At 37.4% G+C, this 21,132-nt stretch overlaps 1 protein-coding gene across 1 annotated transcript; it reads right to left on the reverse strand.

Moving 5' to 3' along the window:
- Positions 1-704: 704 nt before the first annotated feature.
- Positions 705-19,461, reverse strand: LOC115412159 (AN1-type zinc finger protein 3-like). The gene is made up of 6 exons (XM_030124493.1): positions 19,110-19,461; positions 12,325-12,365; positions 11,225-11,413; positions 8,750-8,815; positions 5,199-5,408; positions 705-2,744 (listed from the first exon to the last, which is right to left on the reverse strand). The coding sequence occupies exons 1-6, from the start codon at positions 19,190-19,192 to the stop codon at positions 2,590-2,592; spliced, it is 744 nt and encodes a 247-aa protein (XP_029980353.1). The 5' UTR covers positions 19,193-19,461; the 3' UTR covers positions 705-2,589.
- Positions 19,462-21,132: the final 1,671 nt, after the last annotated feature.

Raw genomic sequence — 21,132 nt, forward strand, 5'->3', positions numbered from 1 at the left:
ACATCATGTATGGAAGAACACAGAGAACATTATCCCAAGCATGAAGCACCTGAAAATATCAGCCTGATAGACAAAGTTTGGTCACAAATGGATCTTTTCCACAAGCTGATTAGAAGCATTGCCCCAAAAATTGTACCAAATGACTCACTGCTAACAAAGTAAATGCCTTGGAGTGGTCATCACAAAGTCCTGACTTGAACCTGAATGCATTTAGCAAAGTTCTGTAAATATCCAAACTCTTACTCATGTGCTTTTAGATAATGGCATCACGTGTTGTCTTTTTTTTCCCCATCTGTAATTAGTGCAGTTGACTCACGATATCCACTGCTTCTACCAGGAGACCCTTTAGTAAAAATTCTCCTTTAGCAAATAAGCACACAAACAGATTTGCCAAGTAAATGAGAGTAGCTTTATAACAGCCCTCTGTGAGCAGTAAACAGACATTAACATCACTATAAAAAATTGACAAGATGTTAGGACGTGGCAGAGAGCCAACAAAACGTGGAAGGTTTCTGCTTTTACTCAGTAACATAAACTGTACATGCACTGAAACAAACATGGTAAAAGTGTGTGCTCACCTCACTCGACTGAAAGGAAAACAAAAAGCCAAACTGGTCCATTGGTAGCGCTACACTTCTGTGATTTCTTTTATATTTTTACAATTTGTTTGACCACAGTGCCAACAATAAGTACACAAGGACATATTCACACTTTGTCTAATCCAGTTTATTCTTTCTCAGTAAATGAAAGAGGAGGCAAATAGTAAAAGCAAAGAAAACAAAAATTATAGAGCTCCCATATTAACCATCCCATGTTATACCACATTACAGCCAAAAATTGCAGCTCTAAACTAAAGTATAAGTAATTCTGTAACGTAAAAAGGGGGTTAAATAAGGTTTTTCATTACATACAGAAGACTCATTTATTATGCATTTTCTGCTTGTTCATTCTTTAATCCACCAGAGAACATTTGAAAGCAATAATGTGATGAATTTAACTTTCAGCTTCTGTTCACATCAGTCACCAACTCCCTATTCCGTCATCTACTACATGAAAGAGGGAGGAGGGAAGACAGAGAGGGGGGAAATAAAGAAAAATAGAGCAATCAATATTTGGAAAGATGAGCCAACGGAAGAGAAAGGCAGAAGGAGGAGAATGCATGTGAGCTCATCATGCTAGCTGGAAATCAAAACATGGGATATTGATGTAGGGAGGGACACCGACGTGTTGGGAAAAGAAATGAAAACCCAAATTATGAAACATGTTTCATATTAAGCTAAAAATTACTATAGAAACATGGATAATTGGAGCGGACATTATGAACGACCGAACTATAGCAACTGTCACCATCCAAAACGGGACCACGCGCTGCCATCGCAATTTCAGTCTGAACTCAAAGGGTACAGCAATATCTGATCGTACAGAAAACAGCATAAAAATATGAGTGTGTGCATTTGCAAAAAGTACATTAATATGTGAACATGTACGATGTAGACATTCTGGGTCCGATTTGAAAAGTGAAAACAATTCAATGTCTGTCATGTTGTCCTGAAGTTTCGACACATCTGACACATACAGTCTGCATGGTGAAAGATGCGACTGTATGTGCGATGGTGTGTGTTTGTGTGAGACAGCTGAGAAGAATTGGATCAGGACAAAAAAAAAAAAAAGAGGAAGACAGAGAAAATCCTCAACAACTTTCCCCAAAGTGAAGACAGATCCATGTGAAATCCAAGGAACACCAGCTCACCGGTCCCACAAGCGCAGTGTGTGTTAAGAGTCCAGCTCATGCTTGGACTTGCAGTAACGTCCACGGTGGTGTTCGCAATGATGCAGGAACATCTGCAGTATCATCTTTTAACGAACAATGGAGGAAAAAGTGCTCCTTAGCAGAAAAACATTGGTAGGAGGATTGGGCTTTAATATCCTGATAACCTGAGATGGATGATTAACAGGTTGGGTTTCTGTCGGGTTTAAGATTAGAGTTGGTGAACGATCGGAGGGTAAGACACTGACTTCAACTGAGGCTGGATAGCTGGGTTTGCTCCACAAAGTTCAGGCTTGGTGCAGAGTAGCTCTGTCTGACTTTTGAGGTAAAGTAAAAGTGTACACAAAGGGTAGCCATCCCTTCCTCCTCCTTTGCCTGGTTTTCATTCTTTTTTTCTTTTTTTCTTTTTTTTTTGAGGTAAATAGTACAGTCTTAAACTGGCTTCTGGGACAAACATTTGTATAAAGCATTGTATTTCTTCTCTACATCCTTGTATTCAATTTTTTCTGCACTCATTCTTGTGTAGTCAGGAATTTCCATAAAAAAGAGAAGTGAATTCCTTTGCTTTTTATTGTTCTTTCATTCCTGGGTTTGAAGTATCCAAAAGGCATCTCAGCGGCAGGGATGTGATCAAGCCAACAAAAGCAGGGAATATAGTGGGATTTAAGAAGAGTGAACATACTTCAAAATAAAAATGTCTTTTTTTTTGTGGAGAAAACCTGTCAAAATCCTGAAAAAAAAAAAAAAAAGAGAAAAAAAAAAAAAAAACAATCCCTGTTGGTGCCGAGATACCATCTGAACGGCGAGATTCAAGAGGTCGCTCAAGAGCACTCCTCTCCGATGCGCTGGCATGAGCGACCCACCTTGCGATCAAGCTTGACCATCTTAAGGACGGCCTCCTGGCGACCGCGGCCAAGGTGATCAAACAGACACTCGTGTTGCTCTGGGAGCCGATGGAGCATACAGAAGACGTAACCTAGAGGAAGGGTGCAGGGTATGGGTGAAACAGAGGCATCGTGGTTATTGTAAGTTGAGTAAATGTTCAAACTTTACTGACACTTTTGGGCAGATGAAACCTAAGCAATATGAGGGATAAACAGGACAGAAAAGAACACAAGAGACACAAACAATAAAAAATATATCTCTGTGTAGAAGTCATAGAAATAGAAACCATAAAACGACCCATAAAAGCTTGAGATAAGACTGAAGAAAAAGGATAAATATTCATGTGTGTTTGCATACAAGAGATCTGTTGTCTGGTAATAGCTTAGATGCAAGTATAGCTTGTAAAATATCAGCCAGAAACTGCAAGCATTTACAAACTGACAAGGACAGATAACATTTATTGCTTTGTAGCCGTGCATTTGTGAAATGTCCTGTTACCAGAGAAGACATTCTAGTTGATAGCTTCCTCTTACGACTTCATTCAACACAGTCAGACACCCCTCATCTCTCTCATTGACTGTGTGTCTGTACTGTAGAACACTCAACAAAAGGCCCTGCCACTATAGGGGGCTTGTTAAGCTCAGAGAGGCTTGTTAGCGCTCCCCGTCTTAAATTCATTCATTAATACATATAATAACAATACTGGCATTCGCTGAGCAGTGATTAAAAGCCCAGTTTGACAGCAGTTGCCATGCAATTAAAACCTATGTGATGACAGCATGTAGGAATAGTAAAGAGGGAGGAAAGTTGTGTAATATTTATATTACTTGTGCTGCTAAGGACTACACACCAGACACTGCCCCACACCAGTGGAGTTAATACTGGGAATAGAAACTTTTAATGCAATACTGAAGGATAATTTTTATTATGCTTTAAATAGTAGCTGTGGTTTTGTTCCCCACTAATCTTACTGGTATTTTTTTTACAGATACCTCTGAAACAGAATTTTAAAGTAGAAATGAAAAAAGTGAAGATTTGAAAAGGCTTCTATGTAATATAATAAAATAATGTGAATGTTTTTATTGTATGAAAAAGTAAGAAAATGTATTCATTTTACCTCAACACAAAGGTGACTGAAGAAACAACTTCCATGCATAAACTTCTGACATGTTGTTAATATCATAACACTATTATAAAAGTGGTATTATCATATTGTGTGTGTATAGGAGGTCTACAAACGTTAATGAGTGAATATTCAAAAGAGCAAAGGGCTAAAAGTACTGGAATAAAGCATAAATTTTTACTGAAAAAATAAACAGATGATTAAATACATCAATAGTAAGACAGCATTTGGTCATACTGCATAAACTAATCCAAATCAAGTGGTTAACCAGTTGCAACACAACAAATCTAAAGCTGAGAGTGCAAAACGCTGTTTGTTGTTAGAGTTAATTGTATTGAATAGCAGTCGTACTAGGGCCTCTCCTGATAGAAACTTTAAGGCCACTGCTTGCAGAATGAAAGGGATATTGGAAGTGCACAATAAGGTCTGGCTTTGTTGGGTCTCCCTTTCAGACGACCTGAACAATTGCGTTAGCCGTTTTGACCTCAGTGCCTTTACACCATGTCATCCAAAGACGAAGTAAATGAACATTAGCATTACTTAGCGTGACAACATTGGATCAGATACTCAGCTGGAGCTATCTTTTATCTTCTCTACTTACAATATGAAAGGAATCTATGCTTTCAAGTCATTATCACACCTTCTTGGCTTACACTGCGAAACATTCTGCAGCACCATTAGTAAAGTAATCTGCAATTACTGCAAAAGTCAGAAATCACTATAATTGCTACCATTTCCCTTTCAGTCTGTAAAAAGTATGTTTTTATAGTAGGGCATTTGACTATTACGGAAGGAAGGCCCATCCATTACCTAGTGCCTAGCGGAAAAACGGAGAGTCAATTTCCAATTTAGAAATGATGGCGTGGGTTTAAGCAGACGGTCTTTAAGCAGCGAAGAGCAGTGACTTTTTAAGTACTTTAATTTGTATGCAAACAACTTGATTACCAAGCCAAGTATTGGTTTAAACTGCATTAGTGTTTGTGGTAATTGGCTTATGTTTTATGTGCAATGTGGAACACTCTATAACAGTCCCCCAAGGCCAGCAAAAGCACTTTGGCCATTGACATTTCTGTCAACACACAAACACATGTACAGGTGGTATTCCATTGTGCTGGATTATTCACAAAACTATGACCAACTTAACTAATGAGTATACTTATATTACTGAGGCCACTATTGACAGTAGCAGCAATTATTTGTTACTTTATGTTCTCAGTGCTACCCACAATAATTCTAGGATAAACACCACAATAAGGAAACACTGAATTAGGTTTTTGCTTTTAACTGTGAAAGTGGTGACTTCTAACAAATATCACTTCTATTCATATGAACTCTGTGTCCATGCATGTATTTATATGTCGCCTCATGCATGGACTGTATGTGCTGTCGTTTATACATGTGTAAAGAAGTGCATAATCGTACCACAGCGACAGGAGCCCAACTCTTGCTGTACCAGCTCCAGTTTGGTTTGGCAACGATGGCAACGTTTGCGGCTCCGCTGTTTAGAACCACTGCGAGACGAAGATGATGATGCAGAGAAAGATGAAAATGATGATGAAGACTGGTCGCCCTCTGACACCTCACCCACTCTCGCTCGCTTTTCAGGTGAAACATCACTTTCTGATTCAGAGGCTGGAACACACAAGTGCAAACACATACAAAAGTTAATTAAATGTGTTAACTACTGTATGCACTTTACATTTAACATATTTTATATGTCTTCCAAAAGCACAGCAATTGTAGATTTGCTGATAATGCAGTAAGAAAATCCGCTACCACCTCAAATAGGCTTTGAGAAAAATGAATAGAAAGCCCTTATTAGCTCCCGAGCAGACAGTAAAACATCAATAGACTTTTATCTATTTCTACTGAGCTCAGTTCTGTCTATATAATTACTCCTCCATCCCATTTCTATGTGCGTCATGAAATGAATAATACAGAGATGTGCATTTTACTTCTCAAATAACCATTAATTATTGTAAATACGGTTTTATCATATTACTTGCATATGTGTATTGTTCCTCCTTGAGTGAAGTAAACATGATATCAAGCTAAAAAAAACAACTATCAAGTTGTCATCAAGTCAAGTTAACCTTCACCACAGAGCAGTTATAAATGTCAAGTTAATTAGCCTCATACGTTTGAGTGAACAAGATCAGAAGAAATCATAAGACATTATATGAAAGTTAACCCACTATCTAGATTTAAATAATGAATCCAACTATACAACTACAATCAGACCTTTTCCTCTTTATATAGCTCCCCTCCCTACGTAATAATCCAAAAAGCCTTCATATCATGTGCGCCTAGAACTCTGGGTTTGACAAGAATTTTAAGAGGAAAACATAGGACCTCCAATAATAGGCTCCATAACAACTTTCATTTAATATATAAAGACATCATCTCTGATTTAGTGAGGTCTGCACCTGTGAGGAAACAGATGAAGGCACGCTGGAACAAAAATGCCTCTTTGTGTTAAATAAAAGGTGCTTTGGAGATTAATGATTCTCTTGCATTAGATTACATTCAACCCTGCACCTGAGACAGGAAGAGCATGCAGAGAGTTCCACTGGCCGGCTGGAATTTCAACTCAGCTTTTCTCATCAATCCTGCAGACTTTTTCCCCGGCCCGGCCGAATGCAGATCAGCGCTCAATAAATCTCTGAGAACTAGGCCAAGCCGAGCAGCCAGATCCCCCTCGCCCGCATCGATCCCTGTACTGTATGTGTGTGCGTATGTGCATCTGTACATGTGTAAGTGCAAACCGCTTCCTCCTTGCCTGCCTTTTGTTATCCCGCTAAATCTCTGCGGCCAATTTACACCGGCAGAAACACTGAATTTAAACGAGTCAACAACCTGCAACCTTTTTGTTTGTTTTGCTACAATAGGACTTTTCAAAACAGCGGCAAGACAATTGACAGAGCACAGGTTTGAGTTCAATAGGTTGCACAAAAGACGGTGTAAGTCCAAGGGTATCCAGGGTTCAGATACAGCACCAGCACCACGTTTAAATGATGCTGTGTGTGCACGTATGCTCTAGAATGTTGCTCACATGATCCTGCTGCATTAGACAGGAGATCATCATGTTCACACACCGTTTCTGAGCCGCGGCCCCTCTTGCAGTTGTCTTAAATCATGTCTGAGAGTTTGTGTGTAAGGGCAGTAAGTTAGGTGACAGAGGAATAAAATTCACACGTTAGATATCATGCACATACGATAATGGAAAATCAACACTACAAGACAGTATGCAGTGTTTTAATCATCACCTTTTAACCTGATCTTTTAATCCAGTCTTGTAAATCAGCTGCAGCATTTCTAACAGTAAATATTCAACACCAGCATGTGTCCTTGTAATCACAATCTTCATTTCACACAGTTGTTTTCACCTGAAGATTCCATTAACAATTCCACAGCCAGCTAATGACAACTAAAAACATTATATTCATACAAATAACTAATATCATCATGTACGCATCTCACTGAGTGTACACTGAATAAATATAAGTGAAATGACCACAACCCAAAAATGAAGCTGAAATATCTTGATCTACTCCAAATCGCTGGGTGCAGTATAGATCATAAGTCATGTCTGCTCAGTGTTAGCCAATGGGACATGGGTCAAAATAAAAATCAAACCCCAAATACATTCACATGATTTCTGATTTTTAGGTAGTTTTCATTGTCCTGATTGTGTCTGCATATCATATTTGAAATCAGCTTGTGTTTTATTATTTATTTCATTTTTCTGTTTGATGACATAGAAGTTGGTGACTGAAAGCTACACTACTGTAAAAACATCAGCAAAGGAACATTACAGCTTCTGTATTTGCAGAATTAGAGGAAACAGCAAAGTAGCGTCCATCTTAATATTCAGTCTATCTGGGGATTGTCTGATCTGTCTATCACGAGTTGTCCTGTCAATATATCAACAGCAAAATAACTATATCCTTTTTAAACAATGCATTTTTAGATGTTCAATTGTCACAAGTAAATATGGTTAATGTTAGCCTTCTATTACATTCTTATCAGTGGGTGATATGGCCAAAGACAATATCTTAGAAGTTGAACAGATTTTTTTTAAACTGGACTAATGACAAAATATGATCACAAATAGCTTTCTTTACTAAAACTATATAGAGCAGATAAATAGAGAAATATTTTCAACAAAATTATTCTAAAAAGCAAAAAGGATGAATTGCGAATTGTTGAAAACAAGTCAAGTTGAATAATCCATTTCAAACAGTTAATGCCTTCTATACTCCAGTTTTTTTTTTTCTAATTTCTCAGATGAAGCTGGGCGTAAATTACTAACTGGATCTCTAATAATAGCCAGTGTTGAGGTCAAAACAAAAAAATAAAAGCCAGTTCTCAAAATCAAAATGAAGTTTTGCACTAAATGGGTATATTTCTACTTAGTAAGTTAAAGGAAATTAAAAGTAAAAGTCTGCTTCTAATACATTAAAGATCTGCTACCTTCTGCACCTGAGATAAATTAAGCCCTGAACAACTATATAAATATGGTTATATTTGTTGTCTGTTCCAGTCTCTCAAATGAATTTGCACATTTTGAAATCTGAATATTTCCTTAAACAAGCAGCACATTGGATGGATAGTTTCTTTATTGTCACTGCACATGATTATACAATGAAATTTAGTTTGACAGCAATGTCTGTCACAGCAGATGAACGTATAAACACAAATAAAATACTTAAGTATAAAAATATAAATATATAAATGAATAAAGTAAAAATAGGAACATGAAATATTGGACGGAGTATAGCCATTTTTTTTGTTCATGTTTCACGACAACCCTCCCATAAAAGTGAACTGTATTCCCCATCCCACCACAAGCCAAATAATCCAAATACCCACAAAAAGATGACATCCTAGTACCTTATGCACTATCTAAGGACAAGTGGACATGACAAGCACACAGGGAGAGTACAACGCAGTTATAGACACTGTTAGGTTACCTGACTCGAAGGAGCGTTTTGTGGGAGTGGAGAGTGCACTGTAGGCTGTGTCTGAGCTGGATACCTCTGAGAGAAAAATGGAGTGATCCAAAGTCACAGAAAAAGCAAGAAGGTGAGATGGGAGGATGTCAGAAAAAGGAGAAAGACAAAGAGAGAATGGGAAAATGTCAGAGGCAGCAGGATAAGAAAATACAATTGTTGAAATTATATTCTTTCAAAAAGACCTCTAAATGTCAGGGTCTTCCAGTGATTTCTCTCATAGAGGTGTACAAAATGAAATGTCACGGAACAACAATAAATTATAAAAATTACAAACAGCAGAAAAGTCTTAAAATCCACGCACATTACATAAGGATGGACATAAACACTCCCACACATATAATAAAAATAAAGAGACTGAAACCAGTGTGTGAAAACCTGTAAATTACCTTCGACTGATGAGGCTGTGTTACTCTTAAATGCAATTTATTTTCTAAGTATTGTGATAAAACTTTAAATCAGGGGTGTGAAACTCATTTTAGTACAGGGACCACTTACAGCCCAATAAGATCTCAACCGGGCCGGACCAGTAAACTAACAGCATAATAACCTAGAAATCATGACACCAAATTTTCTTTGATTTAGTGTGAAAAAAGTAAAAATCACATTATGAAAATGTGAATGATATGAACAACCAAGTGTAGTTTCAACAATATTATGTCTCGGCTTAATATTAATACAACTTACAGATCACAGTGGATCTACAAATGTCCAAAACATTTAGTAACAGGCATTACATTGTTAAAATGGCACTTATTATTCTTAATACATTTCAGGATATTTTGTAAATATTTTCATAATGTAATTTTACTTTTTCACATTAAGCCAAGAAGAACATTTGGAGTTGGCCTTACTTATAGGTTATTTTGCTCTTATTTAATTTGAGATCCCATTGGGCTATATGTGTCCCCTGAATTACAATAACTTTGACAACCTTGACATCTAATCTCTTAAGTGTAATTTTTGCAAAATGCAAATTCACCCCCTAGGCCAGATTGGACCCTTTGGTAAGTCGTATGTTTATTGACCCTGGTTTAAATACAACTTATCTACACTGAAAACTTCTGGGGTTTAATATTTAAGATCACCCTTTATGTTCAGATGTTTGATGTACTTAAGAGCAGTGACCATGACTCTAGTGTTGTAGTCAAGACCAGCTAGACTGAGACCAAAATACTGCAGAGACCAAAGGGTATCAAGACCAAGACAAGACTGAGACTAAATGAGTTCAGTCCGTGAGAAGACAGAGAGCACAAAAAATTAGTCCTGAGACCGGTCTCGAGAACTACATCACTAGTGGACTGTGGAGGGCTGGCATTGTCCGTTGAGAAACTTCATATAATGCAACATGTTTTTAAAATAGAGGCATCTGACTGGTTGCATTTGAAGAGGGCGCATAATAAATAATGATACTATTCCGAAATGATGAGGTTTTTGTACAAATCCCAATGAGACTGCTATGTCCAAGACCAAAAAGAGCCAAGACCAAGACAAGACCGAGACCAAATGATTTAAGTCTGTGACAAGACCAAGACCACAAAAAAAAATTGGTCTTCATGACTTCACTTGTGTAGTGATGTAGTTCTCGAGACCGGTCTTGAGAACTACATCCCTACATGAATCACAACATTAACACATATTAGAGATTACATATGGGTATTTAGTCAATACATTTCATTAGTGAAAATATAGTCTTGACTTTTTGTTTATGCATGCATGAGTTGTCTGTTAAAATCTGAACATAATCATGTAGATTTGTATAATATTAATTTTAATCTAATTTTAATGAAAGGTCATGGTAGAGTCATGGAGAGGTTTTACTCCACAACATCCACACATCTATTTGGTGGCCACTTTATTGTTCTGGCCTGGACCAGCTTCCACAAATAACCTTGTCACCGTATAGCTATGACGGATGCCCTGGCAATTGTAGGTGTCCTCTTAAAACCTTCACTTCAGAATGCCTACCCTTTCCTCACGTCCCCCCTCTATCTGTGCAATGAGGACAAATATAGCCAAGGCAGGGGCTCTGCAGCTGCTGCTCCTTCATTTAGCAGAAAGAAGGCAGTATTCTACACATGTATGCCTTTTTGTCTGAGAGCGACATTACACTCCCTTTGACCGCTATAATTAGGACTTGCATTCTGGTACACTTTTGCTTTCCTTCAGTGTGTAGAGAAAGTATTAGAAATCAAACAGACCGCATTACACTGCCTTTAAGTAATAGGACTCAAGCTGTTTTCAGAGCCAAGGCATTCAGTACTCCATAAATTGGAAGAAAAATGAGAAAAAAAAGTTATCTTTTAATGAACTTTGGCCGAAGGCAAGAGTAAGTCACTCAATGAGCTCTGAAGTGGAATAATAAAAAGGCTGGTAGTTCACTGACTGAGCTGAAAAGGAAACCCACTAACACTGATTTCTAACTCACTCTCTTACCATCCTGAGCAGGTAAAGATGCCACGCCTGTCTCTAATGGCAACGGGTTTTCTGACGAGTTAGGCATCGATATGAGGGACTGACTTATGCTGCTGTTTGTGTCATTACAGAAGATGTCTGCTTGGCTGCTGCTGGAGCTTGAGGAGGCCTTTGGGGCACAATCTTCATCTGGCTGTTTCTTCTGAATATCTGTGGAAAAAATAGTGAGCATTTTAACTGAATATATCATGAGCTTTGGGCATGGGTGGTTGTTAACTTGAGTGGCAGGAGGAAAATTTTACTCACAAACATCATATTGACTGTGGAACACTGACACAGTTCTGATTAAATGTTAAGCACTTAAGCACTTTTCTGCTCAATTGATTACTAATAGAAATGTACCATAATTGAGGGCATCTATGGAATTGAAATGGAGAAAAAAAAACCAGTAAAAATGGAACCGCATCAGTGCTTGTCAAATAAATTCGGTGAGGTGAGGGTAACACTAAACTTTACCCTTAAGGTTTTTGCTCAGACTTCTTCACCTACCCCTTGGACACTTTCACACCTTGTACATTTGGTCCAAACATCCATACTTTTTCAGGTGAACAACACTCTGTGGACCAAGGATGGAGACCAAAATGAGGTGGTCTCGGTCCGGATTAAAATGGACGAAACAGATGGTTTGGATCATTTATAAGGTGGAAATACTTGGTTAAGCCTTCCTAACCAATCACAGGAAATTATGCAATGCTACTAAAACAAAAGAAGAAAAATAACTGAAAGACAGAAGTTAAAAAATTACCTAAAATAAAAGTAACGGAAGAGCATACGAAGCACACCTAGATGATCACCACAGGATGTAGGTACATCAGGCAATGTTATTTAGTCTATTCTGAAAATTGCAGTGTGACAGCAAAACTAACTGGACCAAATATATTCTATGGGAAAAAAACAAACAAAAAAAAAAGGTTGGACTGACAGGTGTGAAAACGCCCCTAGTCACTAAAGGCCTTTCCAGAAGAGCAAGCAGCAATGAAGACTTTTTTTTCTCCCAGGGTCCCCACAACACTTTGCACAGGTCAATGTTAAAAACAATATCAAACAGAATGAGAACTTACCTGCAAAACATTTTGAGCAGAGATTCATAGTTTTGCTTGACCTGAGTTGAAGAACACAGAGAAAAAAAATATACCCGTCAAACACTTGCACAATTATCCAATGTCACATGTCAAATGCTAGTAGCAATCAACATGACAGGACTAACACGATTCTGTACCAGGCTGAGACTTAAGTCCTCATGTGGGATCTGAGTTGTACAGAAAATTTCAAGATGAGGAGTGTGATCCAGGCTATTGTATTAAATTATTCACTAGATCCAAAGCAGTCATGCTATGAGGCAGTCAACATCTATACATCAAAACACTTAAGAGGAAGCTTCAACTGGGGTTTGGCTTTTGTGTCGAGCTGTGGATCTTAGCAAATGTTAACTTAGACTCAGAGGTGAACTGAAAATATGATGGCAAAGGGTCAAAGGTTAAAGGCGCAGTGAAGTAATTTCTGTCGATTCTTACAAAATTCTTATTATTTCAGACTATACAACAGTTCACAGTAGTCTCCCATATCATATCAGCATATCAACATCATGTGTAACCATACTGCAAATATGTAAATAATATATATGTATGCACAGGAAAGTAATTTAAATAGCAGATATTATTTTACATTTCCTGTTTCAGTCTTAAATGTTCTGTCTGCCTTCTGCACTTTCAGTATTTTCAGTATTTTTCTGCTGCAAACACTGCAATTTCCCCACGGTGGAATGAATAGAGTCATATCTTATCTTATCTTATCATCTTATCTTATCTTATCAATCTCTAAGGAGTGCATAGTAATTTATTTATATTTGATGCACATGTTCACTTGGATTCAAAGTTTAACAGACTGACTTGCGTAGCCAGAGGTCAAAGGTTACAGTCACTGTGAACTAATAAAACATATACTGTATTACAGAAAAAAGCAATGGGTTCTACAGTTGCTACTTATCAGGTATCTGTAATTAAGAGGCAGTCAAAACAGCATGCTGGTAACTCAGAGAACTACATGAACAGAATATGATGCGAAGCCAGTGGGCAAATCCGATTGGACTTCCGCTTATTGACTCCTCACCCAGTGTCATGCAGAGGAGCAAGAACTTACTAGTCCCATTAGCTTACATGCTTTCCAGCCACGTGAAACCTCTACTAGTAGACTAATCCTTTTACATCAATGGAAATGATCTTACTTCTAATCATGTGTTTTCTTTTACTGATCAGAATCTTTGATCCAAATTCTTCCCATTTTGAGGCTGATTGCTGAAGCCTTTCTGATTTCAGGGGCACATCTCTTTCACAACAGATGGCTCTGGCTTTCCTCTGAGAGGGCTCCTCTCATTTCCTCTCCAGCCGGTGTCCTTACTGTCTGCGCATTGAGCGTGACGGTCGCTGCTATCAGTCACATTCTATTTATTTTGGGCGCTTCGTTGCACACCTTTGTCCCCATTTCTAAATGTAGGGTCAGCTGCAGTCAACCTGAGGGCTTTCTGTCAGTCTGCTGCTGTATCGTCTTGGGTATAAAGGGGAAAAAGAGGAAGGAAGAAATGAGGATAGAGGAGAAACCTCATCGTGAGACGCAGGCAGGGAGGAAGCCAATCATGGGTAAACAACAAGTCATTTCCTGTTGTCAACCTTACAAATTAAACGTAATCAAACCACAGATTAATTAAAGAAAGTAAAAGGGGTGAGAGTGGGTAAGCACACAGGCAGCCAAAGTTTAAACGGAGTGAACATAATCAGTGTATTTTATAGGCAGCCCACTGCCGCTGCTAATGAGATTATCTGATTGGACAAGACAGGAAGATGGATCCATCACCTTGGTGATACAGTGTGACTGACACGAAAGAGCACAGCCATGGATTGGTGATAAATGGTTTGAGGGAATTGAATTGTAATAAACACAGTGTACGCGGCCAGTAAAAGAGAAAAACTTCATAAACACAGACAGAAATGGAAAGTGATAATGTTCGCAGTATCACAAAATCAGAATTAGTCATAAGTCTTTGTTATTACTTGTAGAGCTGACCATTTACCAGAAATAGAGACAAATAGGTGGATCAGATGCCTGAAGATCAGAAAACTGATGATGACTTAACACTTTGATTTATGGTGTATTGATTATGAGTGTCAAATCTGGAGCACAACCTAAAATGATGAACACTGTGTTGTATGGTGGTTATTTTTAGCCAGTACGCTCCTTTTCAGCGTTCCATAAATTCCTAAAATGCATAGTGACTATTTTTATTTTTTAAGTTACTTCACTCTGTCAGTCATATATTTACACTATTGCTATGATTCTCAACCCTGTGACGAATTTCACCTTCTGGTACATGAGATAGGGTGAAGGCAACCCTACTGAAGATTTAGCAATTAGGAAAATAAATGCATGGATGCTGTAATGCCGCTAAATTCTCAATAATATAGTGAACATGTAACTATGTACCAAACACAGCAATTCTCTAACTAAAATCCAACATTCCCCTCAAGTTATTTTAATGATGATCTGCTTCTTGACTATATGTCCTGTAAACTACCATTGACAAAACAGATTAACTGATCCTTAAATTTAGCCAAAATGTCAAATAATATACATCCAAACATAACATAACTGAAAATCCATGCCTTAAATCTGTACTACACTTCTAAATGAATGAATTCATGTGGCACAATGAGCAGGTGCACATAAAAACAGCATTGTTTGTTTAATATTAAAAGATGTGAAATATAACCCTGCTATATTTGTGACAATTAAATCTTTATTACTGTAAATCTTATACTATTACCAGGTAAATATATTCTTCTATTTTCTATTCCACTGCATCACACAGCTGAGACAAGGTTTTAAATATCCTCGTTTCATTATAGTAAACATTTAAAAGCCAAAGTAAATGCAGGTTTGCCAAATTATTCAATATTCCATTTAGCTAAAGCTCTCTCTGAAGCAGGGTCATTACTAAAAGGTCCAAAACCGACTCTCTGATGCCATATCGAGGAAAAGGGAACAAATGGAATGGATGAACTTGTTCCCTTTGCCTTCTTTCTTTGCTTTTACAGTCAAAGATTACTCAAAGACAATCAAGCCGGCTGCTCTCAGGGGGAATAGCAAAGGGACGTACAAGGATTAATTTGACATCTCCTGCTAAATGCCAGATGCAATTACAGCATATAAGGCACAAAGAGTCAGTCACAGGCATACAAGGTCTATGTGTAGATGTGCCTATTTAAACAGAGAAGAAAATGGAAGATGTGTAAGAACTAAAGAGACATTCAGAGATAAGTGCCCTGACACCGAGCATCACCCTGTGTTTAAGTGAAGCAGAATTATCGTCATTTCTACTAAACTTTTGGTCAAACCTGCCCCAGGTTCAAGTGCTATTTCTACTGTCATCAATGATTGCAAACTTTTGGAACATGGGAACGCTATCATAGGATTTTACTATTAGTTGTTAGAAGACACAGGTTCAGCTAAGGACATATGTTCATTGTCTGCAATTTTCAAACATAGCTAGTTGATTAAAAAACATTAATTATTATTATTTACCAGTATTATGCATCAGCAACTACTAATTTAATTAAAGCATAATTCAAACCAACAGGCATAAAGAATTAATTTTGTATCAGTGCCTGGGTAAATACAAGGCAAATACTCTGACAGTACAAAAAAGTATAAACAAACAATTATAGCACTCAGCAGAGACAGTATGTAAAACAATGTCATCACTGTATTGGTTCTGTGGTAAAAGAGTGAAAAAAAAAAAGATCACTTTTGCGGTATGTGTTTGGTTAAAATACACATTAATTTCTTTTGTTTATTCAAGAAACTAATGTCGACCTTCCAGATAAAAATAATATCAGTGTCTTCATGCCATTCATTCTCATCTTAACAGCATAATACGGTTTTAACTTCGAAGGAGGAGAAATCAGTATTTGGTGAACTAACCCTGATTTTCAAAGCTTTCATGCATCTTGGCCTGGTCTCCAAAAGTCTTTCACATTGTTGTTGGGTGCTTTATGTCACTTCTGGTGCAAAAATGCTATTTTCAGTGGGGTTCAGGTGGGGACAGTTTATGTGATCTCTAATTTTTTTCCAGAGGTGTATGTAAATGGACAACTTGGACAAAACTTTAATGCAATGTTCTGGCAGAGAATTTGCGTTGTAATGATACTGTGATAAAGCTGCAACGTTTGATTGCTTTGTCGCATTACAGAGTGAAAATTACATAATTAACTTTGGTCAGAGAGGAAACATGAATCCTACCAATTCCTGAGCACACTGTTTTCAGGGCGTAGAGAATCTACCCTGCAGACTTTGGCTTATCACAGACATTTTCAGACAGGTAGGGGTTAAATTCATGGGTGACAGCCATAACTATATGACTCTGCAGCTCTACTCTATGGCTCAACAGGGAAGCTTGCAAAAATGTTATCTCTTTCCCAGCAGCAGCATTATATCATTTGCACTTATATTAGCCCTTTGATTTGGACAGATAGGAGGAAACTGCAGATTTTTCCCATGATTTTGGCTCCTGTATATTAATATCCTTTAAGATTATATGAATATACAGTACAAATCTGGAGATAGCACTATTGCACCACCTCCTGCACCTTTAATATAGTAATTAGATTTTTTTCATTCATAATTTTTGTGCCGATTTTATTCAAATCTAGATCCTCAATAATGTACAGGTTACTACAGTTCTCTAATGTTGTACACATCAGGTCATCGATCCATTACAGGGTGCTTGCTCTTCAATCAAACAAAAAATTCCACACTTTTTCAAAACTGCTGTTGTTTTTTTCCAAGACCTTGACTCTATGTACTTTTATACTTTCATGCATACTGTTTTGGTTGAGATTGTACCTGTTGTGTGTAGTAGAAAAGTTCATTTAAATAAATGTATGGATGAATGAATGCATAATTCGTAGTACATTATGTTTTAGTGACAGAACAATTTTCAAGACATATGAAAATCACAAAAGTGCATGGATATCACACAAACATCACTGGAATCATTCCAGAGTCAACTGGTGAATGAAATTATATCTAGTTTTTTATATGCTTTCCTCATGTACTGTATTTCTTATCTTCCAAGATTATGTGCCTTTGAGCATATTCTAAAATTCAACTATGAGAGAAACTTTCTTCAATACTTTATTCAGACTTTCACACAAAATTCCAGACTTTTCATGGTCTGGAAAACAGCATTCTTCACAAACTTCAATAGTTTTTAAGACTTTCAAGACCTGAGCAAGCACTGTACAATATGAAAAAAGCATTAGGAATTTCATTTATGATAGCAGAAATGTACTTTGTGACTGACACTGTTTTAGTTTATGGTTTACATATTTATGGTTTCTACACATGTTCATTTGTTTATAACTGTAAAGAAAATGCTGCAGGTTTCGCATCACTCAATAAACTAGATCATGCTGTAACCCTGGCTTAGCATTCACACACAGGGTTTAGCTGCAGCACCCAAGCCAAATTAATGTAAAATCAATGTAAAGAATGCCAACTAATTAAATAACTCTCCCAAAGATCAAATGCTTGGTCCCTAGTGGACTGTGTCTTAGCTTTTCAGATGTTGGATCTACTCAAGTATTTCCAGATATTAGTGCACTGACATGGTAATAATAATGGCTAAAACTCCAAAATTATATTGACTTTAGTGAAAAATTTCTTGTGGGAGAAACACTAAACCAGTCATCTGTTTACGTCACTCCCTCAAAAACTCTGGGAAAAGTCCTCTAAAAACCACTAATAAACCCTGGTTCAGGAAGACTCATTTACTGTGCATATTTATCAATATTTTAGAAAGTAGCCAGTCTATTTAGACCTAACCAAACACACACTGAACACTAACAGGTTTGTAACGTCATGCAAATATTCAGTGCAGCTGGGATGCTTACAGTATGCATCTTCATTATAAGATTAAAATAAGATAAAGATTATCTTTGATACTGCCACCTCTGAATCAATGTTAATATGTGTCTCATACATAAATAATGAGTTTGCACAGTCATACAGGACAGTGGGGTTTTAAAGCGCCCACAGTCCAATTTAGAGTCCAGTTCAGATTCAGTTAACCCTGAAAGATCTAAACAGATTCCAGTGATCAAAAGTACCTATTGATCTAAAATGCTCACTAATCCTATAAGTATATGCAAATCAACCCATGTAATTTAACAAATATGTGTTTGCTTTTTTGTTCAACTGATCATTGAAGAAAAGTTAAAAAAAAAAAAAAAAAACTAGTTAGTTTTCTCTGTTCTGGTATAATTACCTTTGAATTTATTCTGAGCCTTTATAAACATCTACATCATCTGTAAATTACATATAGGAAAATACCTTATTTTCTCTGACAATTGCAGAGGATGACATGATAAATAGTGATAAATCTCTTAGATGTCACAACAGAAATAGTTCTAGTTCTCTAAGGGTTAACAAGAAAACATAAGTTCCTGTTTCCACAAGTCGTTTTGTGATACATCCTACAGAAGTAATATTTTACTTTGGTTAAAACTGTAAAACACACAAAATAAGCCGGTTTCTCGGTGCTGTCACACCTGTCACAGCACCTGGAAGGCTTAGCTTACATTCCTCACATTCTGCATGAGTCTGCAGGAGGTTACCGAGGCCAGCTGGTGTTAGCTAGCAGCTAAAGCTACAAAACAATGGGGAGGGGGGTAATAACAACGAGAGCAGCTCATCCCTGCTTGAGCTGCTAAAGCTAGTGGCTAGCCACTCTGCTAGCTTTCCGTAGACAAGAAAGCATCCTAAACCAAGACATTTGACAGATTATTGGCCTTACCCCCAGAACCCACAGGGACAGCGCGGGGGTATAACGTTTACGTTAGTCGGAGGCTTGCTGCCCTCGCTCCCCGTGTCCCCCATGTCGGTCTTTCGTGAGTCTCTCCGCGTAGCAGGTGAATCCGGGGATGGACTAAGGGCCTCGTTTTTGCGTTTAGATCCCTCGGCTTTAATAGGTACAGAGTCAATACCACGGTCAGATTATCCTTCAGAGTTTCACAGGATGACGGGGGGCTTGCCGACACTGGCGGCCACAGGATATTTACAATAAAAACAGTTAAACTCGACGCTGAGGTGTTGGAGAAGCCAACGACGGACAGAGCCACCGGGGAATCCTGGGCCGATCAGCTGGAGTGAGGAACCGACCACTGCTGCGGAGGGGGGATGTGTGTGAGGGGCAGGGCAACTAAACATGAAAAATACTCTTTATTTGGAACATATTGTGACATATCATTTAATCATAGTCATTGTAATGCTTTGACAGTCTAAAGAGGTAATCTGAGTCTGCACATTATTAATCTGACAGATTTGCCTCTGAGGAGTCCCTGAGTTAACTTGGTACGATCCATGCAAAACTATCCACAACTAGGAAGCTCAAACCTTGTGTTTACAGTGTGTGGCTGGAATGTAAAGAAGGGCATAAAGCATTTCTTTTTCGTCTGTTGAAATTAATTTATGAAAAAGTTACCTAAATTACTTGATTTGATATTCCCCCGCAATAAAATCTAACTTTACTGAACTGGATGTACATTTCAGTTGCAATGCCAGCATTAAAGTTAGTATTGCATGTCAGAAAACTATGAAACCATCCTGTGTCACTAGTGCTTTTAGAGACTAACTTTGAGGAGCATTTATTTTTTTCTTTTGCAGCCAACACCTTATTTCTGATGTCTGAATGTTAGCAACAGGTGTGCATTACAGTAAACTAAAAATCATCTTTCAATATATTTACATATACATAGTTCATAAATCAAAGGGCTCGTATAGAGGAGATTAAAAACATACATGTTATACCAAAGAAGACATTCTGAATTATCAATAACAAAGTGTAACTGTGGGTGGTCTGAACTTTACATTTAAGTGGCAACAATTCTTGTTATGAGAAATCACATTTGTAGTGATAATCATTTTTATACACCAGTAGTTTCAGTCTTTTGCACTAGTGCTTGATAGTTTGACTGAAAATGTGTTTTATTTGGCAGGCTTACAGTATATCACAGTATTTAGAACATAAAAACATTTTAATTTCATAATGCATATAATGAAAACATTGATCACTAACTATATATTTAACTCTTACCTGTCTGTAGTGGGATGGATTATTATGCCCTTACAGAGGTGTAATGTTGTCCTGCAAAGACAACTGTTGGTTATTACTGTTATAAAGTTATAACTGTGGGCACACTTGTCTAAGTGCAAACATTATAAATGAAATGTAATAGGAAATACGGGAAAAACTGATTCAGCAGTTCATCCAGTACACTGTTGTACTGTTTTGCACCCCTTGCAGAGCCAGACCATAAGATACATGCATCATGGAACCAAAACTGGAATATATATCTTATTTATGTGAAAAAACAGACTGATTGTTTTTCCTTTGAAGCATTATATTGATGTTTTGAAAGATTTCATTATTTTTTGTATTTTGTTGTCAGTTAGTTTGAATAGAGCATAAATTGTGGTGGGTCCTGAATTGCAGACATAAATAGTAATTCAGCAGTTTTTTTGCACAAGCTTCCGGTTCTAGACAAGAATTAACAAAATTCAGATTGATTAAACATTAACAATAGTTCATATTTTGATTTCATAATTCAGTCTTTGCTGCAGTTTGGGGGATTTGTTTGGGTGATGCTCACAAATACTGATGGTGCTTTCCATAATAGCAAAAACAGCATTAGAAAATCTTTTCTTTTCCCCCCAAAATGACTTTAGAAAGAATACAGCCCTTTACTTCAGAGCCAGGAGGTTTGGATTCCCCTCAGCAAGACCTGCCAAGAAGTAACTTCTGTCTGCAGGGAAGGACA

The sequence above is a fragment of the Sphaeramia orbicularis genome, chromosome 3 (assembly GCF_902148855.1).
Source record: "Sphaeramia orbicularis chromosome 3, fSphaOr1.1, whole genome shotgun sequence".
NCBI lineage: Eukaryota > Metazoa > Chordata > Actinopteri > Kurtiformes > Apogonidae > Sphaeramia > Sphaeramia orbicularis.